Source organism: Sorex araneus, chromosome X (genome assembly GCF_027595985.1).
Source record: "Sorex araneus isolate mSorAra2 chromosome X, mSorAra2.pri, whole genome shotgun sequence".
Taxonomy (NCBI): Eukaryota; Metazoa; Chordata; class Mammalia; order Eulipotyphla; family Soricidae; genus Sorex; species Sorex araneus.
The window spans coordinates 18610061-18637791 of record NC_073313.1 but is presented as its reverse complement, the minus strand read 5'-3'; the positions used below and the strand labels follow the sequence as shown (position 1 = coordinate 18637791).

The following is a 27731-nucleotide window of genomic DNA, read 5'->3' as shown; positions in this document are numbered from 1 at the left end:
GAGGCAGGTATCTTACAGTATTTAATAGAAATGTGTGCTGATGAGGCAGGTCTTGACATCTGTTTTCATACTTCTACTTATAGATGAAGGTTGATGCCTCTTAATCCTGAAACAGTTTTTCAAATGGCAGGCTGTGACTCATTAGTAGTGACATCAATGTATTTGATGCCACAATTATTTATGTGCATTTATATAAGACGAACAGAAAATAGAGAAGCACACATTAGTAAAATGAGTTTGTTGACACTTTCGATTCAGTTAAATATAGAACACTGTGTGGATACGGAATTAGACATCAAAATATTTCCACTTGGATCTCCATCAAAAGAGTTGGGAAAATGTTGCCTAGCATTCCTTAAAGGTCGCCTAATTCTCTGCTAACAGTTTTTCTACTTGACTATCTTTGGGTTACCAATTGTCTAGATTCAAAAGCTAAGAAATCGAAATACTTTATTTTAAACTTCCTTGCCTGGCATGCGGGTAATTTTAATGTTCCATTGGAACATGTGAGCAAGGCCTCCAAGAGTGCTATCACTTCTTGAAAAGCTTAAATTCTCCCAATGAGATTTTCTAAACATAAGATCACTGCCTCAATGCTGTCAACAAACCACTTACTTTTGCATTTCTAGCTCTGATTAGGAACCAGAAATTATACTAACCAATAACACTTTCACATAGCACTTGCTATTTGCTATTTGTGTGAACCTACAAAAGTATTCAATTCCAGCTCTCTCTCTCTCCCTCTCTCTCTCTTTCTCTCTTTGTGTTTCTCTTTCCCTTTCCCTCCCTCCCTCCCTTCCCACCTACACAAAGTATTTTCACTTAGTATTTTCTTAAAATCAGTTTTCTTATTTTAATAATATTTAGGAACCATGTGGAGAGCATGTCTCCTATTTTGCAAGATTTTCAACACTGACTATTTTCAAAGAAAAGATGCACTTTTTTTAATATCATGAGATTTTTAAAAACATACAGAAGCCACCAAATGGTTTAAAGCAAAGCATAATAAACCATATTCATTTTCTGAGAATATTACTTTAAAATCACAGGAAGGAGAATCTAATAAACTCAATACCATCTCTTCCACATTCCCTTCACAAAAACTAAAGAAAGAAATAAAAACGTACCTTCACTGTCCTTGAATTTCTTGATGGCCACAATTTCATGTGTTTCCTGCAGGAGAAAAAAAAAACAGAAAAAAAGCTTAAGAAAAGTCAGTCTTCAATTTTTTTTCAAGCTGCAAATGCCAGTGGTCTGGGGTTATATTCCGGAAGAGAGGAACAAGAGCCTGAAGAGTAAAACACAGGTCCTCCTCCTCCCCAGGTCCTCATTTCTTGGCTCCAAAATTCTCTTTATTACTATTCTGCAGACATTGTCGGGAAAGCCAAAGAAAAAGGGGCAGATGACTTGGGACATAGAGCACAAATGGTGATAGAACAGACGTGCCAATATTTGAGCCTACACAAAAGTGCCAGGGTGAATGGTGAGAGGTCAACAGCTCTCTGCACTTCCCTGGGAACCCTGGAACCGACTGAAAAGGGTTCCTGAGAAGAGGCTTCTATAATACTTGGCAGTTACTGGGAGCAGAATGCCTATTCCAAGTCACATCTCTTCACTTCCCTGCTCCCAACAAAGCTATAGCTGTGCACCAGTTCTTCTCCACATAGATAGTCATCTCATAGTCAAAGTGGGGTAAACATTTGTCACCCAATTCCAGTCACCACCTTCCCCCTGCCCTTATTTAGTGCTCATCAACTCAGAGAAGTACTTTGTGAGCAGAATTCTACTTTAACACATGATCTTTTTTGTAGAAATAGAGGAAAACAAGGTCTAGAAAGGAAATTGAAATACCAAGAACAAAGAACCACTAGGCAAGATAATTTGAATCTAAGTCTTGTGCACAATTTTTTTTTCACATTTTGGTAAAAGAATATAAATTCTGGGGCTGGAGAGATAGCAAAGGGGGTAGGGCATTTGCCTTGCACAACCCGGGTTCAATTCCCAAAATCCCATAGGGTCCCCCGAGCAGTGCCAGGAGTAATTCCTGAGTGCAGAATCAAGAGTAACCCCTGTTCATTGCCAGGTGTGACCCAAAAAGAAAAAAAATATATAGATTCTTCAAAGTCAACATGTTATAAAGATATTCTGAAATGGTAATGAAAAACAACCAAAGATCTTCTGCCTGGATGAGGCCTATTGTTTATTCTAAGTGGGAAAAGTCTGGAGGAGAAAATCTTTTCATAAAACATAAACTATGCCTGTGGCTAGAGATGCAGCCAGTGGGATGGCACATACATGACTGGCATGTTGGAGAGACCCTGTGTAAACTCCCAGCACCTTAAATAAACAACAACAAAAAAAGTTTCGTGCCTGCATCAGAATAAAAACTTTTTAAAAATGGGACACAATTTCATAAAAAGTGCAATCATCAATTCATTGAAATGAACATTCTTTTCAAAAGCAAAAGCTCACAAGAGAGTTGATCAGGAAATGTTACCCTATACTCTATACTGAAAAAGTCACACATCTTTTAAAACTGTATTCTGTAAAAACTTGGTGTGACTTTTAATTTCTTTTTATTTTTAAATTTTTACTTATTTATTTTTGGTTTAAAAAAATAAGTAAGTTTTGGCAGAGAGTCTCTTGCCCGCACGCCTGGCTGTCTTCCCCGGGGCCCCTCTAAGGGGATGGGCTCCAGCTTCCCTCCCTGCCCCAAGCAAAGCTCCCGGCAGCCGAAGACCACCGGAACCTAGCCACAGCCATGCTCAAGGTCCCTCTCTACACGTTCGGACAGGCCTCACACATGAAGGGACTGGCAGAGGAACCCAGGTGTGTGTAATCCCATCAACGGCCAACATCCAAAGACTTAAAAGCAAGCTCCCAGAAGCGATATTTTATAACCTACTTTTCCCTCTGGGAGAAATTCACAAGCTACTGAGAGCTTCCTGCCCACATGGGACGGCCTGGCAAGCTGCCCATGGTGTATCCATATTCCAGAGCCAGTAACCAGCTGAATGTCATTCCCCTGACCCTGAAGCCTTTGGAGGCTTCTAAATTCTCAGGGATAGGACGAATGTAGAGGTTACTGAGACCGCTCGAGCCACTAGACGATCAACGGGATTTCGTGATCGTAATTTTTGGTTTGGGGGCCACACCTGGTGATGCTCTGGGGTTACTCCTGGCTCTGCACTCAGGAATCATTCCTGGCAGTGGGATGCTGGAGATCGAAACCAGGTCAGCCACACGCAAAGCAAGTGCTTCCCCACTATACTCTCTCCAGCCCCTTAGTGTTGGATATTAACCCAAAGTGTTTTAGGCTTCATCAGTGAATTGCCCCTTTTCCTCCTCCCAGAGAAGCTTACCATGCTCTTGCTCACATCCCTAATTTAGTTAAAGTTTATCTTTAACCTTTCCTTTGTGTTTTACTTCTCATTGTGTCAGTTTCCCAAGTCAGTCTTTATGACTTATAAGCCAAAACTTTCTGGTAAATCTATGCTTTGTATTGGAAGTGTTGTGTATTTGTACCAGCTTTTCTATTTCCCTATACCCTTTTTATAGTCTACTACAGAGCAAAGACCATTAATGCTATGCTCCTAATATTTGGGAGTTGATTGACTCTGAAATGTATCTACTCCTGGGCATCTGTCATAATTACTTGATTCAGGCTTCAGCTGCTATAGTTCCTAACACCCCCAAAAAGGGACGTTCCGCTGTGGAACTGGGATGGACCCCGGGGCAAGTGGCAAAGCTACCCCAGCATCGAAATGGGACAGTCTAGAAAGCATAAATGCTTGGTCTTGATGCAAGCTGTTATGACTTAGAGATAGGACCCCCATGGGGAAGGACAAGCTGAATTGGCCTGAGATTAGTCTGGGCTTTATAGTAAAAGCCTTGCTTGCTCTCAGAGCCCAGAGAACTAAGTGTTGGAATCTTTGTCTCTTACTTATGTTTATCCAAACAACTGCAAGTATTGATAACATATACAATTAGAGGGAAAGATAAAAGCAATATAGATGTCCCTGGGAGACAGAGTGTCTCCTTGAGTTAATCTCCCCAAGAAAACTTCCTATGTTTTATCTATGCAAATCATCAATCACACCTATATCCTTATCTCAATCTGCCTCAGATGTATGCTAGCAGCTCTGCATTAAAAGACCATTTTCACCATCAGGCTATGGTCCCTGGCTCTGTCTTTCTGCTAGGGAGGCGTGGAGGTGGCTCTGGCCACATCTTCAAGCAGCATCCCACCCTCCCACCCCTAATTATTTTGTGAACTCACACCTTGGTGTGACTTTTTAAAACATTTTGCTTAGCTCAATCTTGTTCAATAACATGACTACAAATGTAAATGTGTAAGTAGCACATTTATATCTTCTTAAAGAAATTCATTAGGTTTCCCTCTCCCTGCTATCGCATTAACAAAATTTACAATAGAAAACAGTTGCCCAAAAGCGAGTTAGACATAACTAGATGTTGATTCCTTTACTTATCTCTTTTACTAATAGAATGCAAATTCTCTACTCAATACAAACATAAACATACACACTTATATTCAAAAAGGTTTGTACATTTACTAAAAACACAAAGCCAAATAAATCTTTCTTTATAAAATCAATTGAATGCTGGGAAAATGCAATTAAAGAGTAAAATTTCTTGAAATACTGTAACATTTCACCTCTATTCAAAATGTTTATAAAAAATAACACAAACTCATTATAGAAAATATGAAAGAATATAAAGGACATAAAAAGACTAATTATAAAATGAATATAAAGAATAAAACTATTTACACTTGCAAACATTTTGGTATATTTTCTTCCAATAAATTTTTCTCACTGAAAGAGTGAGTGTACATCATGTGCGGGTTGCTTTACTTAATTTTATGTGGGAAACATTTTGACCTATCATTAAATAATTCTCAAAACCATCTTTTTGAATGGACCAAACCATTAGTTAACTAGTCTACTGGTACTGCAACATTTATGCATCTTGATATTTTAATGATTTGAGTTCTTGAGTCTTCATCCACTAGTAAATTTTTTTAATATGCAGCATTGCATTTACAGTCTAAACTGTAACAAAATCCGTACACCAACATACTTTTTAAGGAAGTGAAGGCGCTTAAGTTAAATCTGCTGGTTTCTAATCCACATAAGGCTGCAAATGGCTAGTTTTTAGTGTTGTCAACAGGTCAATTTAGTTTTTATTTCAATGTAAATAACTTCCTTTCTGCCTACATGCAGTAAACACTTTATCTTGGAATAAAATGTGTGTGTGTGTTCTGAATGACCCGGAAATGAAATTAAAAGGAATTCTAGCAACCTTAAAGACAGTTTCTTTCTACTTTTTTCTCCCAATTATTTTCCACTAGAAACCTTGTAGCTTTTAAATTGGTGCTTTCATAATTGCTTTATGTATTTTGTTCACAACTGCAACACAAACACCTAGATTACTAGACCCACAGTAGATGTTCAATACATACTTAATGGATATTATACAAGTGAATTATTCAGAACTGCAGTAATCAATTATGTTCCTGACTGCCTTCATTAAAGGTGTCTCTATCTTATCTCAGCCCGCTTCTGCGCTGTTTGCATGTTTCAGCTTGTTCCTGCTCCGAGGTCACATTCTCCCGGCTCCAGCAGACTAAGCAGATGTCTTCATTTCACTTGCATTTTTCACTGCAAATGCCATTTTCAGAACTCAATTTTGCTTCTGAACCGTCAAAGCAATGTTCCTGTGTCTTTATCACATGACTTTCCCTAAGCTTGTTCCACTCTTTTTAAAAAGTTCATCCTTGCTAAGAGAGCAAGAGTCTCCAGGTGTTGCATCTGTCGGTCAAAAGTGTCGATCTGTTTTTCAGCCACTGGAACATCAATGACAGACTGAAGACCCCTACCCTGATTTCATTTTTTTTTTGCTTTTTGGGTCACACCCAGTGATGCAGAGGGGTCACTCCTGGCTCTGCACTCAGGAATTACCCCTGGCGGTACCCAGGGGACCATATGGGATGCTGGGAATCGAACCCGGGTCGGCCGCGTGCAAGGCAAGCGCCCTACCCGCTGTGCTATCACTCCAGCCCCCCTACCCTGATTTCAAAACCTAGGTTCCAAGCAAACATTCTTGTCCTGGGCTGGCTGGATCACTTGGGCAGGGTTACTGGAATACGCTGTCCGCTGCTCTGGAGCCAACACCTCCTGACTCTGTGTCTCTTGTCACCAGGTACAGGCCCTAGAAGGCAATGGACAAGCCACTCCAATTGTGTCTGTGGGGCGCTCAGTCCCCGATACAGAGCTGGTGGTGTGAGTGCTGACGTGAGCGAGTGGGAGACAGAGCACTCCGGATTCCAAGGGTCAGAGGGCGTTTCCCACCACAAGAATGATGACCACTTCCAGCACCAGCAGGCACATGGTACCACATATGGTCCCCCAAGCACCAAGAATGACCTCTGACCATAGAGCCAGGAGAAAGCTCTGAGTCCAGCGGTATGGCCCCCAAACAAAAACAAACAACAAAAAAAGTAAATTTAACAACATGATATTCAAGGCTGTGTTTTTTTTTAACCTATTTCTGCTGATTCTGCCAATGATCTCTGGTGTTTACAAAACTATTGTAAAATTTTAATTTTAAATATCTTCACAGGAAAGGTATGACGATAATTGAGTGTACTCTCTCCACCCTGAGAGGTGACACATAATTTTTTTTAAGTGTAAGCAAAAAAAAAAAATCAAATGGGTCTTTAATACAATATATTCACAAAAGCATGCCTTTGCCCACAATGTCTGCAATAGGATGTCACCAACTGTTGTTAGCATGGCAGGTGATAATTCGCCACTTATTTCTCTGTCTTTGTGTAGATACTGAACAAGTTAAAAGTTGACACTGTAAACAAACTAAGGGTATGATAAAATGCTTAAGCAATTAATTAATGACTGTTCTATCCCTCAGTCCTATCTTTACCTCAAAACTTGAACGATTTTACTTTAGAATGTAAAAGAGTAGACGTTCCTGATTTGTACTGCTATCTCCACAAATAAACTAGCTCTATCAAGTCATTTAATATTTCCCCAGAATAAATTTCATCAGCTGGAAAAAAATTAGATAAGAAGTTAAGTAAATTTTATTAGTAAATAGGAAAATATATAGGGGTGGGGGTATATTTTTTTCAGTGTCCTAAAGATCTCTATCTTATTACAAATCACATCTCAATAACTAAAACAATCGTTTTTTTTTTTAGGAGGAGCACTGAGCCACACCCCGCGGTGCTCACGGGCTACTCCTAACTCTGTACTCAGGGATCACTCCTGGTGCTGAGCGAGTGACCATATGTGGGATGAAACTGTGGTTAGCCGTGTGCAAAGCGAGTGCCTTAACCCTTGTATTAGACATCTCACTAAATTTATTTAATCACTAAACAACCTTATTGGATATAGAAATTTATAACCAAAACTAATTCCTGTTACTACTAATTGTCTAAAGCTCCTGAATGATTGGTTTATTCCCAGAATTAACTTTCCCCGAAGATTTGAACAAAGCTATTAAATTGGTACTAATAATCATAAAATGGACCAAGCCACCTTAAATGTAGTTAAATAACCTGGCTTAATGCTCTGGAAGAATGAGCCCTCTAAACTATTCATGCACTATATAAGGAAGTAGCAAAAATAGCTGTTTGAAGTGTTGTGCTTTGTAATTTGAAAAAGCCATCCAACATGCATCATGAAACAGGGGAAAATGTTGATTTTAGTTCACTAGTCATGGATTAAACTGTTCCAAAGGTTATACTCTGCAATTCACTCCCTAATTACTCTCTGAGGAAGCCCTTCCCTGGGAGAAATTCTTTAATATCGTCATACAAATAGCAGGGAATTCAACTTGACAACTAAAGTATTTAAAAATAGTTCAACCTGCATTTTATATGCAAATATCCCAAGTGTCTTCAAAGTGCTTTCTCACACTGACACCACTTTCAGCAGGAGCAAAATGCTACAAGCCTGAAAATCATAACCTTTGTAAGCCAATAACAGCACTTGAAAAATTAAGCTTTATTTTCAATAATTGTTTTTAAGTAGTTTTGTACAAGGCCCATCAACAGTGTTTTCCATATAGTATTCTCATTTAATCTAATCAACATGCTGAGGCAAATCTTCATCATCTTGCTCATCTTACAGAGGCAGATATTTAGCTTTAGAGAGTATTCTATTATTTGTCTTAAGATCTTGCAATTAAGAAGTAATAGAGCTACACATTTAAACCTAGGAACATTATTCTGGAGGTTATTTCTCATCCATGGCCATGCTATGCTGTCTTTGTAATAAATGCTGTTGGTAGAAAAATACATTCTAAAACACACATATCCACAACACCCTTCTGGGGGTGGGAGTGGAGGGGTAACCATTTCTCTGTCTCAGAAATTTTCTAATAGTTCTCTACTAATATCTGTTATGATGTTTATACCTAGAAACGCACACAATTTCTCATTATTCCATCTTTATTTTTATTTTGACTTCTATTTCACAGAAACCTCCTAAAATTATCTAGAATATAATTATTTACATTATCAGGTCCAGAGCAATAGTACGGCAGGTAGGGTGCTTGCCTTGCATGTAGCATACGCAGGTCCAATCCTCAGCACCCCAAATAGTCCCTCAAGCCTTCCAGGAGTGATCCCGGAACACAGAGCAAGGAGTAAGCCCTGAGCACCAGGTGTGGATCAAAACAAAACAAAACTACATTATTTTCACATTATGAGCAAAATCTAAAACAGAAGTAAACCCATACACAGGGTTCATCCAAATAACAGGTGGATACAATGGAGCTGAAATACATTTCCCAGTACCAGAGACATACAAAACACCATCCATGATAACGACCTAGAATTTTTTTCCAAGAAATTGCTTAAGGATCTTTTACTGGACTTATTACTTGCAAATTGCCATAGCCTGCCACTAGTAAAAGATAAATTAACTACTAAATGTGAGTCTTGTAACCAAGTCAGGAAGAAAACTATCGAAAGCCAGGAAAGGGAGCATTGCTGTCATTTCCGTCCACAAGCCCCTGCTTTATTTGAGGTTTCATGTGATAATTCAGGGGTGACATGAGTGTCCATGTATGCATGATGCATCTTCTATATACAGAAGTTTCCATCCTGGTACGTAATCATCCATGGCAGTAAGTAAAAACTGATTACATAAACTGGAAAGTACAAATATATGATGGCATAGGAGTTCTGCTTAGATTGATGGTAAAAATGCAGCCGTTGATAAATGTTGGCGTTTTGCTTCAGATTCCTCTTTCCCTCCCTCCAAAGTGTAAAATGTCATAAACATACCATCATTCATTCCCATTCCTTCTCTCCCCAGAGGCTACTCCTATCTGGAGGTTGGTACGCACTATTCCTGTGCACATTTTTATTACTAAGCAATTAATTTCAGAGGAAGGCAGAGGCAATACAGCACATTTTATTACTTGTACTACCACCAACCTGAGATGCTACATACTAGTGTAGATGAAGAATAAAAAAGAAATGAAATGCCTGATAAATTTCACTATTGCTTTGTATGTTAAAATCAAGCCACTGTCGTGTCATTATATGCATCTTGCAAAAGCTTTCTGGGGCTCATAGTATCTCCCTCCCCCAAGATTTAAATGCATAAATCTCACTCAGTGGTCCTCAACAGGGAATGGCTATGCCAGGGGGTGGAAAAAGTGGGGGGCATCTAGAAACGTCTAGCAAACACTGTCTAGACAACTTCTGGTTGTCACATGGAGTGCGGTAACACACACCGTGCTGAAGGAGGCCAGGGGTGTTGTTGATAAGCTACCCAGGCCAGCAGAGAAGTACCCAGTCTAATGTCAAAAGTGCTATGAGCAAGAAGCCCTGTTCCAGGTTTTTTTGTTTCGTTTCTGTTTTACCCTGATTTGTGGTACACCACTCTAAATACACCCCCTTAAGGAGAGAGATGGACCACTGGCTGAAATCAGAAGAAGCTAATAAAAAGACAATCAACTGAACAGAAATACTAATTAAAAATGAGATGATTAAAAGACAAACTCCCTCAAAAATATCTAACTGAGAGACAGCACTAAAATGTCTACATTCGCCTTTTTATAAAACAATTGCTTTTATAAATCCTCCTGTAATATAAGTCCATTAAAATATTACATAGTGAGTTATACCAAAGCTATGAAGAAACATATGACTGTCTTTACTAAACAGGCAGGGATGTTTTTATTCAAGGGAAAAACAATTTAGCAGGGTCATACAAAGCATGCACCAATAGCGAGCAATGCTCTTACAAAGGTTCACATTACAGGGATAATGTCACCGCAAATACTGGTGGAAACTCTAAGCTGTTCATAATTTGTATGCAAAGGGTATTTCAAGAAAATGCTTACATTTCAAAAGCATTATGAGGAAAACTCAATAAATTTATTTCATGCTCAGCCTCTAAAAAGAGGTCAGCCTTAGGAAAATATTAATACATTACCAAGAACAGGAGACAGCGGACAGTCAAGGAAAAAGGACAGGGTAGGATCTAACAAAGGAATACGGAAAACAACTACCTTCAAATCAAGTTAATAATAAATTCTGATGGAACGGAATCTATTTTCTCATTTATTCCCATTAAAAAATAAAACGCCTTTTACCACTTTTGGTCTAGAGCAGGCCTTCATAAATCACTGGAGCAGCTCCCGGTCTGGATGGGTCCTTCATAAATCATTAGCGGAGTAAAACAAGGGTAGATGAGTATTAAATATTTAGATCACATACCTACCCATCTTCACCCTTGCCACCCAGCATACGAATCTGGTCCTGTCTCCTGTCCTTATATCCCAGTGAATGCTGACTGGAAATTTAGGCGCACTCTGGACATCTCCCGGATGGTACCTCAAATCCACCCTGCATCTATTCTTCCACATAAAATAAGAGAAAGTAAGAATTATGCTCCCTTATTGTCACCCTCATTCTATTGTGACAAAAAGATCATGGCATGTAAGTTTATATATGAAAACAGAGACATCTAATGAGTAGTAACTAATAACTGTGCTGTGTGAGATACCCCGAGTAATGTAAACTAGCCAATAACAGCATATCCAGCCATTTTGCATTAGCTGTACTTTGGGAGAAAGGGAGTGGAGGGGAGGGCCAAGCTTGGACCACGTGGAACAGAAAATCAAAGGCAGAGACTTACTTGAAAATGAAAATCACTTTCTTTTTTCAATGTTTGAAATTTTATTTAAACATGCTGGTTTACAAAGTTGTTATGATAATAATACAGTTGTTTCAGGTCTTCAGTGTTCCAATACTAATCCCATCACCAGTGTGACCTTCCTTCACCAATGCTCCCACTTTTCCATCCAACCCCCACGCCTGCCTCCTTAGTAGGGACAAAGTATTTTACTTTCTATTGCTTGTTGACAACGAAACGGCAAATGGAATTAGCAAAATATAGTTCAGCAAAAGAAAATTTGTGAAAACTGTTCTATCTCGAAATGATGTTACTAAAGTCACTGTCTGAGAATTTACTGGCCTCTTTGGTGCTAGTTAGGCCTTCTATGCTACTGTTTTTGCTCTCTGAGCTTAGTGGGGTTCTACTCAACTTTCCCATCTAATTTGCTGTGCTCTTACGAGCTGTTGGTACTGTGAAATTTGGAGATGTCATACAGCTGGAGCTGTGGGACAATTCAGTGGCTCCAGTCTCTTTGAGATTGTAAGTCACGTTCTTAAGAAAGCCACTGAACTTCCTGAAGCAGGTTTTCCTTGAACCCTTTTTTTGTTTGAACATTAAAAGTCAATATATCCAGTATGCTATGAAACTTGGACCCACCTGGATAGCTGACATTTGTGAGTCACAAACACAAGAATAAAAAACGTTTGTCGAGGACTATTTAGTTGATAAATGCAAACAAACCTACAGACCCAGAATTCCTTTGTAAATACTTTGGGAGGGGAAGGGATGTGCCCACCCAGTGGTGCGTGGAGGATGACCAAGATTGAACCTCAGGCTCCTGCATGCAAAGCATACGCTCAAGTCCTTTCATCTGTGCCCCAGGTCCCTGCAAATACTATTAACATGACCTGTCAGTTTATTGCTATCAACCTATATATTTCAAAGGATGTAACGGTGATGAACTAAAGAAACTAGTCCACACAGAACAACATATTTAAAGTGGTATAACTTAAATATATTAATATTGAAGTACAGGAAGTAGCTCTTTTATATCCATGCTTAATTTTCTGTAATTTCAGCCACTCTCAGTAAACTGCAGTCCAAAAGTGCTAGGTACCAAAAGGTATCTTGTGGAGCGAGACTCCACATTATACAACTCAAATTACAGTATGTTGCTATAATTTATTTTATTATTATTTTTGCACATCTTACTGTGCCCAACACTACAACAAGTGTGTATATTATACATAGGACCAAAAAAAAAGTTTTCTAAAGAAGGTTATGTACTATGTGAGGTTTCAGGCAACTACTGGGATTTTGGAACATATTCCCCATGGATAGAGTGTCTGCTGTGTGTATATTCGTGTATATAAATTTGATTTCAAGAAATCAAATTTAAAATGAGCCTCCTCAAAATAATTCACATACTAGAAATTGCCTACCCCAGTAGTTCATGGCTGGTGCCTGTCCACCAGTGTATAAAGGTTAAAGAATGCTGGTCTATCCTACGTTAATATTACTGATTAGATAAGATTAAAAAATAATTTTTTTGCTTTTTTGGGCCACACCCAGTGATGGCTCTGCAGTCAGGAAATACTCCTGGCAGTGCGCAGGGGACCATATGGGATGCTGGGAATCGAACCCAGGTCAGCCGCATGCAAGGCAAACGCCCTACCCACTGTGCTACCGCTCCAGCCCCAAGATAAAAAATTTTAAATAAAATGTTAGCTATTAAGAAAAAAACTAGGCACCCAAGAACAATTTTCACTAGCCTATTTGGCAGAGCAAACAGCAACTCTTTTCAATAAAAAGTGAGACACCTGAGCTTCTTAAATGATTTTGATTCATAGATTATACAAAAGACACATTTGCTTTTCACATAACCCACATGGTTCAGACATTGTATGCAAATACTTTCAAGCTATCTCATTGGCAATACATGCAGACTCTGCTGTCTCAGCAAATGAATGGAAATTTCCCATGGCAAAGAGGCCTGCCAGACAGCATGGCAGCCAGGAATAGGAACCATTATGTATTATGCAGTTTCTTACAATTTTGTTTCATTTCCCTGTTATCTTATAACAATGAGTAAGTAATTAGAAAATAAAGATTCTACTTTAACTGATCAAGAACCTGAAACAAAGGTAGCATTAATTGCACATGCCAAATGCAGACAATCTACCACTTCAATCAGACAGTCATTGAACTTAAGCAGTGCTCACTAGTGAACAAAGAGTACCAAATTTACATTTGAATGCTGGAAATCCATCCTCAAAGACTAAACCTAAGATGTGCCTAGACAACTGAGCTTTTTAATTTTCTATAACTGATTAAGCATTGCTTTCCTATCTCCTTCCTTGACTGTAATTTGTATTCTATGGTAGTTCAGTTCCTTCTGTTTTACAGTCTCAGGTAAACATTTAGTTTTTCTGATTTTCTCCTTGCTTCTTAGCAATATGGCAATTGAGGGATCTGCATAAAAATGGAGGTATAGAATTTCACTGTGGTAAGATAAAAATTCTTATAGAACAAGAACAACCAGAGCTGTTGCAGATGTGGGGAGAAAGGGAGTCTCATTCATTGTTGGTGGGAATGCTTGTTAGTGGGAATGCCAACTGGTCCAGACTCTTTGGAAAACAAAATGGGCATTCCTTAAAAAAACTAGAAATTGAGCTTCTATATGACCCTGCAATACCACTTCTGGGAATATATCCCGAGGGTGGAAAAAAGTACAGTAGAAATGGCATCTGCACCCGTATGTTCATTGCAGCACTGTTCATAATAGCCAGAATCTGGAAACTACCCAAATGCCGAGACAGATGACTGATTAAAGACACTATGGCACATCTACAAAATGGAATACTATGCAGCTGTTAGGAAAGATCAAGTCATGAAATTTGCTTCTAAGTGGATGGTCATGGAGAGTATCATGCTAAGTGAAATGAGTCAGAAAGAAAGGGATAGACATAGAATTACTGCACTCATTTGTGGAATATAAAATATCATAAGACAAGGATAGTAGAGACAGGGCCAGGAAGATTGATTGCTCCACAGTTAGAAGCCTGCCCTATGAGCAGGGAGAGAAGGCAGCTGGGATAGAGAAGGGATCATTAAGTCAGTGATGGAGGGATCGCTCGGGATGGGAGATGTGTGCTGAAAGTAGATAAAGGACCAAGCATGATGGCCTGTCGGTATCTGTATTGCAAACCGTAATGCCCCAAAGTAGAGAGAGGAAGAAGGAAATTGTCTACTGTAGAGGTAGGGGATGGAGTCAGATGCGGGGAAAGGGATACTGGAGACAATAGTGGTGGAAAATGTACACTGGTGGAAGGATGGGTGTTCAGTATGACTGAAACTCAAACATGAAAGCTTTGTAAATGTAGCTCACAGTGATTCAATAAAAAAATAATTACCATAGATCCAGATGTTGAACCTTCATGGGGACATATTCTCAGTTCTATACTTCCGATAAATAGTCTACAAAGTCTGGTCTGGTAGAATGTGGATGCTTCTCAACTTTAACTGGTACTGAAGAGACAGATATTCCATATGATGTTGAGATTCCATAACATCACATCTGAGATCTGGTCACGAACCATAATGTTGATAGGCACATGCCCTTCAAACTAACTATTTGGGTATGCGGCAAATTCGGAATTTCTTAGAAGCTACACAGATGCTTAAGGAGGTCCAGGAATCCTCTCTCCACCTAACCATATCATGATGTATTTTATAAGACACTCTTCCACTGGGAAGGGGCAACCTTGTAAGGTAAGGTGTATGCTTTTAGTTATAAGGTATATAACATAGACTTTTTAGCTATATTCACATTTAACTTTGCCCTCAATATAATGGTTCCCAAAGCCAGTATTTTTAGTATCCTGAGTTTGTGGTGTTAAAACGGGAGAGAGAAGGTAAAGACATCCCTGCCCTAACTCCATCTCCATCTCTGCCCACAATCGACTAGTACCTGGAAGTGTCATCTTTAATTTTTCAGGTAATTATAAGGCATTACCCTACAAAGAGGCATTTGCCCCATTTTGGTGGGGTGGTGGCGGGGGAGGACTTCCCAAGTGGTGTACAGGAACTCTGGAGTCCTTACTGATGATTGCTCAGTGAACCAACAGTTCAGTGCCAAGTCCCGCAAATGCAATGCTGCTCAGGCTCTGTTGGGCAGGAGATACTCTGGTTACCCCCGGGGTGCAGGGGGTTTCCTAGGCCTCGCCCAAAAGAGCTCAGGGATCTGTAAAACTGCACCAAGTGGTGTGGCCATGTGATGCTGGAAACTGAACCTAGGTTGGGTACGTGCTAGCCATGGGCTTTAACCACTTACTGCCCTCTCCCTACTCCCTTATTTGGAGCCACGGTGAGAAAATAAAGGTCAGGAGAAAGAAACCAAATTATTGACCAAGATACATTAAACAGGTACTCCAGAAATACTGAGTCAGGGAAGTAAGGTTCAGAAACACCCATCTGGATGGTCTGGCCACTTCCTCTGACACCATCCTCTAATCATAAGAACCATAGATGTCATATGAATGAACTGGTTGGAATTAGAAAAGATTAAAGACAGCAGACAACTTGCCCACAATCTGACCTTTTACTGCATTTGAATATAACTGCAATAAAATAACAATAACCCTCTTCTCCATTACCCATAACAGTTCAAAATTTACCTTACATGTCATAAAAAGAGGGGGTAGGGCGTCAATGTCAAGAAATCTCTACCCAACAACCCAACTTATCCTAGAAAAGCCCTCCCGGCTTCCTTAAGAGTATCCAGTTCATGCTTAGAAGAGCCCTTTAAAATTCCGAGACATTCCCACCAGCAGTAAAGGAGAATCCGTTTCTCCCCACATCCACGCCAACACCAGTTGCTTTTGTTTTTTGGGATGTGGGCCAGTCTCTGTGGTGTGAGATGATATCTCATTGTTGTTTAGATCTGCATCTCCCTGATGATTAGTGATGTCAAGCATTTTCTCATGTGCCTCTCAGCCATTCTACTGGTTCAGCCCTTTTGGAAAACAATATGGACAATTCTCAAAAAATTAGAAATTGAGCTTCCATTTGACCCAGCAATACCACTCCTGGGAATATATCCCGGAGAGGCAAAAAGGTATAGTAGAAATGACATCTGCATTTCTATGTTCATTGCAGCACTGTTTACAATAGCCACAATCTGGAAAAAAACAGAGTGCCCCAAAACAGATGACTGGTTAAAGAAACTTTGGTACATCTACACAATGGAATACTATGCAGCTGTTAGAAAAGATGAAGTCATGAAATTAGCTTCTAAGTGGATCAACATGGAAAGTATCATGTCGAGTGAAATGAGTCAGAAAGAAAGAGACAGACATAGAAAGATTGCACTCATATGTGGAATATAAAGTAGCAGAGAGGTACGAGCTTGCAATGATGCAACTTCTGGCAGAAATTTCTCTGGACTTAGTTACTAAAATACTAAAATACAGAAATCTAAAACTGCGCAGCTGCTAATGTGGCCGCTCAACCTCATATCTCTTCATTCTCAGCAATGGAAAACAAATTATCAAATGCTTCCTTTTCAGCAGGTCCGACTTTGGGGGAAGAAACTCCAAACAATAAGAGTGAGTTTTTTGTTGAAATATTGAATGTAATCAAAGTAAAGTGAAAGTAAAGTGAAATTTATCAGCTACACAGGCGGGGTGGGGGGCTGGGAGGGTGGGGGGTGCGGATGAGATATACTGTGATTCTTGGTGGTGGAATACGTGCACTGATGAAGGGATGGGTGTTCGAGCATTGTATAACTGAAACTTAAACATGAAAGCTTTGTAACTTTCCACATGGTGATTCAAAATAAATAAATAAATAAATAAACATTTCTAACTGAAAAAAAATTCCCAGCTCTTACAAAAGCTGTGTTTGCCCATGCTGTCTCCCTTAGAAAACTTTCTTTTACCGTATGTCTTCTTTAATTCTTTTCTGCAATAATTGCAAAGACCTGAGCCCCAGGAGAGGTTGGAACTGACTTTCTTTTACTAAAAAGAGCATAAACTCACGCCAGCCTGAGGATAACAGCTCCTGGCAATCTGGGTGGCAGGAGTTAATCCCCATATCATATGGATCAAGTGACTCCCAGGGGTCACTTGATGGCTGCCTCAGTGAATCTGCAGGGCCTTGGCATCCACGCCTTAGGGAAGCGCATGTAGACTTGACTTTACCAATGGAGCGATAGCACAGTGGGTAGGGCGTTTGCCTTGCATGTGGCAGACCCGGGTTTTATTCCATGGTCCCTCTCGGAGAGCCCGGCAAGCTACCGAGAGTATCCCGCCCGCACAACGGGATAGTCTTCACCAGTCAATATTATCTCTGTAAGTATATAGATTGCATATAATGATAGAAGAAAAATCAAGAAAGTTTTAAAAATTGTGAACTAAGAATCAACAAAATGGAGTCCAAACGGAAAGAAAAAGATATTGCTCTGTTCAAGTTGTGAAGGCAACTTACTACAGACTCAATGGCCGGTTTTTCAAGTTATATAGATGCCATCCAAGTAAGTATACTTAAGTTTAAGTCATGTATGTATGAGTAAACAATGTACAGAAAACTAACAATAGCAGAGTTGCTATAGAAACAAGTTATTCACTGTTTCCTTAGAGCCCTACCAAAATAAGTCATTCCTTCAAAACTGGTAATAAAATCAGTGCTCCAGAATGTCTGACTCAAGGGCTGGAGAACAGGCTGGGGCGCATGCTTTACATGCAAGAGGACTGAGTATGATCCCCAAAATCACATATGCACCCCCCATCACCTCCCTGAACACTGAACCAGGAGCTTTCCCTAAGCACTGTCATGTGTGGCCCAAAAACAGAAACAAAAAAGGAATAACTGACTCTACTTTGCTTTTATTCATCAATAAACTGATGAATTTTGCAGGCATGTATACAAAACAAAAGTTCTTGGGGGCCAGGGCAGTGATACCGTGAGAAGAGAGCTTACTTTGTATGAGGCTGACTGCTAGGGTTTGATCCCCGGCATCCCATATGGTTTTCCAAGTTCCACGAGGAGTAACCCCTGAGCACAGAGCCAGGAGTAAGCCCTAAGCACCTCCAGGTGTGGTACAAAAACAAAAACAAAACAAAACAAAAATTCTAATTGGCAGCTACATTATAATATATAAATATTGAAGCAACATGCTGTGCCTAGAGCAATAAAGTTACACAATCGTACACATCAAATTTAATTAAAAAAATAAGATCAAAAATCCGTTTTTATTTTCTTTGGATCATTTGTTGTGTCCACACTTCAAATCAAGCTCTTACCCCAAGTGCACCTGGAGTCTGTGATCTGCCGCTCTGCTACACTCCCCAGTCAGGACCCCAATGAAGACCCACAAGCCAGGCGCCTCTTTTGACTCCATGCCCCCAAGACTGGGTAAGAAGAAGAGTTGGCCAGTTCTGCTTCTCTAGGCACCTCCCAGGACAGTATCTCTGATGACCAAGAGATGAGGTAAAAAGGGCACCAGAGATGCCATATAGAAGTGAGATACATAAGTTATTCTATGTTCCACTACATTATTCTAAGTATAACTCTCAGAGAAAAGATTGACATGTCATCGTATTAAAAGGACCAACCACTGAACCTTGAAGTGAATGATTTGCGTTTTGGACATTTTTATTCTGTGATATTATGTGAACTTCTCAAGGGCAGAAACCACATTATGTTCACCCTTTATCCCAAACATACAACGGGACTCAAGATAGCAGGTGCTTTCACAAATGTCTGCATTATGAAATAATTGTAAGTTTTAAAGCTCACTCCTGTGGTTTCTCTTAAGTTGAAACTAACAAAGAGTCTTTATAAGAACAAAAAGGAATAAAATCAAATGGCATGTGAAAAATCAATAATTTTGAAAAATAGTAACTGCTATATGTAAATAAAATCGTGGCTAAGCACTTGTGAAATTTAAGAAAAAACACAAATTAGTGAATGACTTTAGGATAAATTATACATTACTCTAACAAACAATGAAGAAAATTTATATTCGGCATTGTGTTTATAAGGAATGGAACAAACTGTTAAGATTATAATACCAAGTACACAGACTGTATTAAAATGAAAATTGATTCCACATTTTAAGTGAATGAAAAAAAATGAAATATTTTCACTGAAAAAGGAAGGTCAAGGACAGTTTAATCTTTTTGTATGAAAGAAGACAGCAATATCACAATGCCTGACAGTAAGTCCCTAAATTTGAATTTAAATCAAATGGCATGGATAGTATTTCTCTAATTGACTTATGGATCATGTCCTAGTTATTCTACTACATGCATTTGAACAAAATGGCAACTAAAGTAGCAGGAAATGTCATATATATAAATAAATACGATATATGACTATAACTTTTCAAATATGGTTAATAAGGCCAAGACTCACAATGGCAGTGGTGCTGAACTTCCCCTCTAAGAGACTAAACTCAAGGAGGTTGGTTGTCCCTCCAGGATTGGAAGGCCGGAGGGACTGCAGGTTTTGCACGAGGCAGACAGTACCCCAGGTGGTACTGTGCTAGAAGAGACTTGTATGACTGCTAAGCCCGCAGCCTGGAGAGCTGTGGTCTGCTCTTTCTCCAGAGAAACACTGCCACCGAGATGCTTGGGCCAAAGGCTAAGTGGTAACTCAAATAATAAACAACGGTAACCATAGTAACAACAAGGTTAAGCAGGCGAGGCCCTCATCCAACCCTCTGATTACCTCACAAACCCGTTCTGATTACCTCATGAAGAGCCTCTTCCTAGCCAATGGGAAGCCGGGGCTCTCCAATACAGCCGCAGGCCAAGTGGTGTGGAGCTAGAATTAGCCTAATTTCGAAAATAAAAAATTATGAGTGTCATCTACCCAAGTGTCATGGGGACAGTTAAAGATCCATCTCACGGGCCTTTTTAACTCGAGAAAACGGAGGTCTCTGAAGGCAAATATTGTGTCTTAGTCCTCCCTGTGCATAATCCTGGGGCTCAGGCACTGGCCGGCTCGACAGCAAACTAGAAGAAATGGATGCTGCTACCACATAAAGCAGATGCGTGTGTATAATACAGAAACACGAATGCACATTCCTATGAAGTTCTAACAATGTCATACATAAAACCATGATCAGGCTAGTGACGAGGGGAGAAAGGGGGAGTCGGATGCTGGGCTTTGGGGACTTAGGAACACCACAGAAATGCGCCCCTCGCCTTCCTGGGCTTCTCCCATAGGGCTGCGGAAGCCTCCAACCTGGAGCCAACGACAAGCGGGGGGGGGGGGGGGCGCGAAAAAGCCTGCTGTCACAGAGTCCACTTGTCTTTCTTTCCCCTTTCCCTTTCCCTCCCCTCTCTCTTCCCCTCCTTCTCCTCCCTCCCCTCCCCTCCTTCCTCCCCCGCCCCTGGCCACACCAGCAGTGCTCCAATGCTCAGGGCTTCCTCCTGGCTCTGTACACAGGGCACCATATAGGAAGCCGTTGTCGGAGCCCAGCTGTGCAGTGTGCCAGGCACGCACCCTCCCCACTGGACTAGCCCCCTGGACCCTGACTGGGTTTCTTACACTGGGGGCTGAGACCCCATATGGAGTCATGGAGCTGTTTTGAAACTTTGTTTTAAAATAAACAACTGTGTGTTTTTCTTTCAAATCCGTACAGGTTTGATTTGGATAGCTAACTTGACATACCTATCCTCCACTGTGCAAAACTATTTCTCAGGCAAAAGGGGTTTGCAAGTGGAAAACAGTTTAAGAAGCCCTGGGCCTGGGAAATATCAATGGCCCACGCGCGCGCGCGCGCACACACACACGGCAGATAAAACCAGTCCCACCTAGACCTGTCCGATGACTGAGGGGCTGCCCCTGGCGGCCAAGCAGGCGCACAGGCGCGTCCCCCACCGTGTCCAGCAGAGCCATCAGCAGGGGCTTTCTTCCCAGCAGCGGACAGTGGCTCTCTGCTCCCTGCCAGGGCGTGCCCGCAGGACCCAGAGGGACACTGAGCCGGAGCCCGTCAGTGAGCTGGGCAGGCGCCCGGAGTCCAGGTGAGGAGCTGTCCGTGCACCCCCACCGCCCACACGCGAGGAGAAGGCTGCGCGAAGAGCGACCCAGAAAAACCCAGGAGCACAGACGAAAAATAGCTCCAACCACCACAACAAAAGGAGCTGCCTCTCTCAAGCTCCACAGATGCGAGGAGGAAGACGGAACAGTTTTGCAGTGACCGCTCTCCTCGAAACGGAACAGTGCACGGCAGCTGTGGAGAGCCGGACCCGCGGCGGCCAGGGTGTGTCGGTGGAGGAGCTCACCTGGGGAGCAGGAACAAAGCACGCCTGACCCTCCTGGCCAGGTGGTCAGCTGAAGCCTCGGGGGGCGTCAAGCTCCCACCCGCACCAGCAGAACAGCCCCCCGATCCAGGGTGTCTGTGGAAGGGAAATGAGGAAAATGAAATTCCCTTCCCATCTGGCATCCACCGGTCCCTTGCCAGAGCTGTGTCAAAGGGAGCTATATTGAACAGACGGCTAAATAAGGTTCGTCTAATGACAGGATAGCCAAAATGTCCAGGTTGCGACAGAAATGGCTCATCATACCAAGACCCAAGAGAGCCTCAGAGAGAATGAGAAGGGACCTGGGAGATGCTAACAGAGATTATGGAGATGTCAGGGTTATCTGCCAAGAGTGTCAGAGTAGCCATGATACAAATAGCTCAATAAACAGTTCATTATAAATACACTCAAAACAAATGAAAAACAAATAGGAATGCTCAGCAAAAAAATAGAAGATGTTTTAAAACCTTTTGACATGAAAAAATTAGCTGACATTAAAACTAGATTCAAGTGAATAGAAAGAATAGAATCAGTGAACTTAGAACTGAAATTATCCAGGGACTGGAGAGATTGTACAGCGAAGAGCTATATGTCTTGTACTCGGCCAACCCCAGTTCGATACCTGGCATCCCTATGGTCCCCCAAGTCAACGAGGAGTGATCCCTAAGCACAGAGCTAGAAATCATCCCTGAGCACAGTGGGGTGTGTCACACACACACACACACACACACAATTACCTAATCTTAACAGAGAGAAGAAAAATGAGAGAATGGACAGAGGTGCAGGGATATGTGGAAATCCAACATAATACGTAACGCTTATGCTATTGGGCTTCCAGAAAAGGCAATCAGACCAGGACTGGAGAAAGCATTTAAAAAATAAACAAAGAAAAAATACAATGGCTGAAAAAGTCCAAATTTAGCAAAACCAATGGATTCAAAAGGTTAAGCACTGAACAAACACCACACAAGATAAATCCAAAGAAATCCAAGTCAACCTTCTAGAAGCTCAAAATCCAAGCACCTCAACTAAAGGAAAAAAAAAAGAATTTGAATGTCAGCTCATTCTCATTAGAAATCAAAGAACTCACAGCGGGTAGGGCATTTGCCTTGCACGCAGTCGACCCAGGTTCGATTCCCAGCATTCCATATGGTCCCCTGAGCACCGCCAGGAGTAATTCCCGAGTGCAGAGCCAGGAGTGACCCCTGTGCATCACCGGGTGTGACCCAAAAAAAAAACGCAAAAAAAAAAGAAAACAAGAAATCAAAGAACAAAAGGAAATAGCACACTAACTTTTCAAGTGCTAAAAGAATAAACTACTACTCATAATTCTCTAACTGGCAAAAATATTCTTCAGAAATGATGGAGAAGGTCTAGGAGATAATGCAAGTGGCAAATCACTTGCCGGGCATGTCTGAAGCGTGAGTTCAAGCCCTAATACTGCAGAGCTCCCTACCAGCACCGCCAGGTGTAGTCCCAGTGGCCCCCAGCTCCCCTGAGCCAAAGCAAAACACCACACACACCCTCAGGTCCGTACCGGCACACACTCTCACCCCCAGCACCACCAAGTGTGACTCCTAGCTAAAACTGTAGCACTGTCGTCCCACTGTTCATCGATTTGTTGGAGCGGGCACCAGTAATGTCTCCATTGTGAGACTTGTTGTTACTCTTTATGGCATATCAAATACGTCACGGGGAGCTTGCCAAGGTCTGCCATGTGGGCGGGACACTCTCGGTAGCTTGCCAGGCTCTCCAAGAGGGGCGAAGGAATCGAAACCCGGTCAGCCGTGTGCAAGGCAAACATCCTACCCACTGTGCTATCGCTCCAGTCCTAGCTAAAACATGATGGAAAAATTAAGACTTTCTCCATAAAAGAAAACTAAGAGAACGTTTTGCTAGCAAACTTACCCTTAAGAATGAATAGGGGCTGGAATGATAGAGCAGGGGGTAGGGCACTTGCCTTGAACACTGCCAACCTAAGTTTGATCTCCAGCACCCCAATGTGGTCCCTGAGCCCGCAAGGAATAATGCCTGAGCACAGAGCCAGGAGTAAGCCCTGAACATCACTGGAGGTGATCCAAAAACAAAAACAAATGCAAACAAAGAGTGACTAAACTGGGGCTAGGGAGGTAAAACACGGATGAAGCCCTTGCATTCCACTGATCCCAGTTCAATACCAGGCACCGTCAGGAGTGACCTCTGAACACAGAGCTATGAACAGCCCCTCAGAACAGGCAGATATGGTCCCCAAGGCCCTCCCCCACAGAGAATGATTAAACTGGACCAGGGACATGACTTCAAGGGCTGAGTGCATGCTTACATGCATCAGCCTGATTTGATGTCTCCCCTCCCCCAACTACATGGTCCTCTACTGGAAGTGACCCCTAAACACCAACCAATTCAGGAGCAGCCCCCAAACTAAAAGAAGATTAGAATGGGTTGCAAAACTAAAGTGGGGGTGGAGGACAGATAAGACTCTCCTTAGTCTCATGAATTTCATACACCATATTTGATACTTAAAGCAAAACTTTTAACACCATCTAATGTGGTCCTCAATGTCTGTAGAGGGAGTATTTAAGACGCATACACTCAAAAGGTGAGGACCAGGGGTTTTGTTGCTCAAGCGGTAGAGAACATGCCTTCCATGTCTGAGGCCCTTAGTTCAAACCCCAGCACTCCAGGGGCCAGGGAGCAGTGACGGGTGTGACTCTGGTGAGCACCCCACCCCACCCCCAAACACCTCCAGGAATGTATATTTGGTCCCTCAGCACAACCGAGAGTGACAGCCACAACAGCAAAATAAATGAGTAAATGAAACAAAACAGAAAATTCATTGAAACAAAAAGTTGGTTCCTCAGAAAGATTAAACTGATAAAGTACAAGACTGAATAAAAAGAGAAAAGACAAGAAAACGAAGTGGAAGATCCCCATAAACAAGTAACCATGGGGGCTGGAGCAATAGCAGAGCAGGTAGGGTGTTTGCCTTGCACTCAGCCAACCCGGGTTTGAATCCCAGCATCCCATATGGTCCCCTGAGCACCACTAAGGGTAATTCCTGAGTGCAGGGCCAGGAGTAACCCCTGAGCATCGCTGGGTGTGACGCATAAAGCAAAAAAAGAATAGAGCAGTGGCTTAGGAAGCCTGCTTCATGGGTGAATCACGAATTCAAATCCTTAGCATCACCATGTGCCAAGTGTGACCTGGCAGCCCCAATGTTTGAGCCTGGCAGCTCTGCCATCTGTGATCTCTGTCTTTACCAGTGACTTCTAGCCACACCTCAGCCAGGTAGGTGTGAGTGCCACAAAAAGGGCTGTGACCCACAGTGAGTACTGCAACTAAAAAGATGTGTGTGCCATGCAGGAAGTGTGACTTTTGTCAAGCACTACAACTAAGCATGTGCAAGCACAACAGGCCTGTGTGTACAACTCTGACATTGTAACATCGTCAACCACAACAATGAAGGAAAGTATATAAAAGAAAATAATTGTTTTGCATAAAACACTTAAAGAAAATGAAATAAGCTACTTAATATTTGGGTAATTATCAGATAAACTGGATTTGTGGTTTTACAAATTTCCAATTTTTTTTTCAGAATTATAGGGTTCACTAGAGGATTCCATCGAGCATTTAAAGAACTTGACAAAGACGTGCACTGGAAGCAACATATGACGGTGGTGGAGGGTATTCTGGGCACTTTGGCAGTCGGGAGACACAGTAACTGCATATCAAGACCATAAACACTGACACCCTACAGTAAACACTAGCTACAAGAAAAAATAAAAACAAATTAACAATCTTATACAAGCCCTTCTAGGAATTAGGAGTAATTACTATCTGATTCATTTTGAGACAACTAATATGTTAACAGTAAAACCTGACTATAGGGCTAGCGAAATAGCTCAAAGGGCTGGAGTGCATGCTTTGTACACGGAAACCCAAGGTCAATCCCCAGTACAGTACATTCCCCAAGTACTGCACCACAAGAGCAGTCCAGAGCACAGCCAGTAGACTCCCCCAATCCAAAAACAAAAACAAGCAAACACAAAGACCCATGAAACTATCATACCAACATCACTCATGAACTCAGGCACAAAAAGCCTCAACAAAATAGTAACAAATGAAAACCCGGGTATAGAAAAAGAGTTACATACACCACTGTTGAACTTTTTCCAGACAGTGTATATGCATAATGTAGATGTATAAATAGAACCATATACCAACTTGGATTTATTCAAATATGCAAGACTGATTCAACATTCAAATCCCACATCAGTCAGAGAAAGAAAGTCAGTCATATAATATCTACTGACCCCATCAAGAACCTGATAAACTAGCAAACCAGGAATGAAAGGAAAGTTCTTCAACTTGATAAATAATATCCACAAAACTAAGATCAGAAATAAGAAGATCCATTTGCATCACTGCTAGTTGACATGGCATTGAAAGTTCTAATCAGAGTAACAAGCCAAGAAAACAAAATAAAAACCACCCAAGTTACACATGGAGAAATAAAACTTATACTGTCATATTTGCAGATGAAATTATTGGTTATGAAGAAATCTCAACGGGTTTATTGAAAAATGATAACTAGTGAGTTTAGCCTCAGTAAAGATTGTAGGAAGATGTTATTTCTATATGCTAACAAAACTGTGAACACAGAAATTAAAAGCAAAATTCCATTATAATTGCTCCAAAGAAATTATACAGTCACAAATAAACCTAATAAAATATACATTAGAATCTGCATTCTGAAAATACAATGCTGATGAAATTAATTCAAAGTCTAAGTAAATCAAGAAATACAGCCTACTCACGTGTTAAGAACCCCAAAAGATGGCCCCCACACCGAATACTGCACCATATAGGTCTAATGAAATTCCTAAAAACATAAAAATACTCCAAGTGTCTCATAAATATGGCTGAGCTTATTCTAAAACTGAAACGGAAAGGTACATGACCTAGAATAGCTCAAAAAATTTTGGAAACTAGCAGAATAAAGTGGGGGAAGTCATTATATCTGATGCTCAGGTTTCATACAGAGCTACATAAACGGCAGTGATATAAATGGCTACATTAAGACACTGAAATATTGGCAAAAGAACACACCGATCAATGTGTCAGAATGAAGGACCCCCAAAAGAGAGCCACACAAATATGGCCAAGTAATTTTTTGCCTGCAAAAGCAAATCAATGAAAAAAGAACAGATTTTGCAACAAAGCTAGAGCAAGTGAACATGCACTGCGGTAAGGCTGGGGAACTAAGGCACAGGGCTAGTACGTATAGGGATTCAGGTGCTTGCCTGGAATGTGGCAGGCCTTGCTTTGATTCCTCAGCATCACTGGGTAGAAGCCTAGAAGCCCAGAGCACCACCAGGTGTGGCCCTGGAGGCTTCCAGAACCATTGGGGTGGCCCAAGTATCCCCAGCACCTCACAGCTCAAGTAGCACCACATTCTTGTGCCCTTGCATGATGTGGCCAATGTGCCAATGTGGCCTCCGGCCCTACTGGGAACCACTTGTGAGCTCTCCCTCACCCCTACCACACTCCGCCCCTGGAAAGTATGTATTGGATCATTCCACTGAAATTGCGTTCTTAAAATGACAAAATTGTAAGAGATGAACAAACTAGTAGTTTTCAGTGGTTAGGAGAGGAAAAAGGACGAATATGGTTCTAGCTTCTCAACCAAAGCACAAAAGATTTGTTATCGTAAAATTGTTCGGCTGGAGAGATAGTACAGGGAATTAAAGCATTTGCCTTGTATGCAGCAAACCCCAATTTGAATCTCCCGGTACCACATATTGTCTTCCAAACACCTCCAGAAGTAATCCCCGAGCCTCAATTCTATCCTATCCTCAATCTTGGGCAGAACAGTATAGGACAGAAGGTCCTTGACTTGCATGCAGTTATGTAGCTGACCCCAGTTCTATCCTTCTAAGGTCCCTCAAGCATCATCAGGGATCACTCTTGAGCACAGAGCACCGAGCTCCTGAGCACTACTGGGTGTGGACTAAACAACCCCCCACCCCAATTGTTCTATATTTTACTTTGGTGATGACACCATACACAGAAGACAATGTCAAAGTGAGTTTTCTGGTTATGGTGTTCTACTATAATAATGCATGATGGGACCAATGGGAAAAATTAAAAGATAATCAGGATCCATCAATTACATCTCACAGATGCAAGTAAAGTTAAACTTACCTCAAGTGAAACATTTATTACTTTTATTTTGGGGGGAGGCACACCA

The 27731-nt window shown here is 41.3% G+C and overlaps 1 protein-coding gene across 4 annotated transcripts in view; it reads right to left on the bottom strand.

Moving 5' to 3' along the window:
• The window catches only part of CDKL5 (cyclin dependent kinase like 5), a 214550-nt gene that overhangs the window by 83950 nt on the left and 102869 nt on the right, over positions 1-27731 (bottom strand). For 2 of the 4 annotated variants that reach the window (XM_055123544.1, XM_004612219.2), the window contains exon 4: positions 1128-1173. In XM_055123544.1, coding sequence (XP_054979519.1) covers positions 1128-1173 — 46 coding nt within the window. Of the gene's footprint in view, positions 1-1127; positions 1174-1462; positions 1501-19926; positions 19981-27731 lie in introns of those variants that run through there. The other 2 variants (XM_055123546.1, XM_055123547.1) reach the window with 2 other exon arrangements.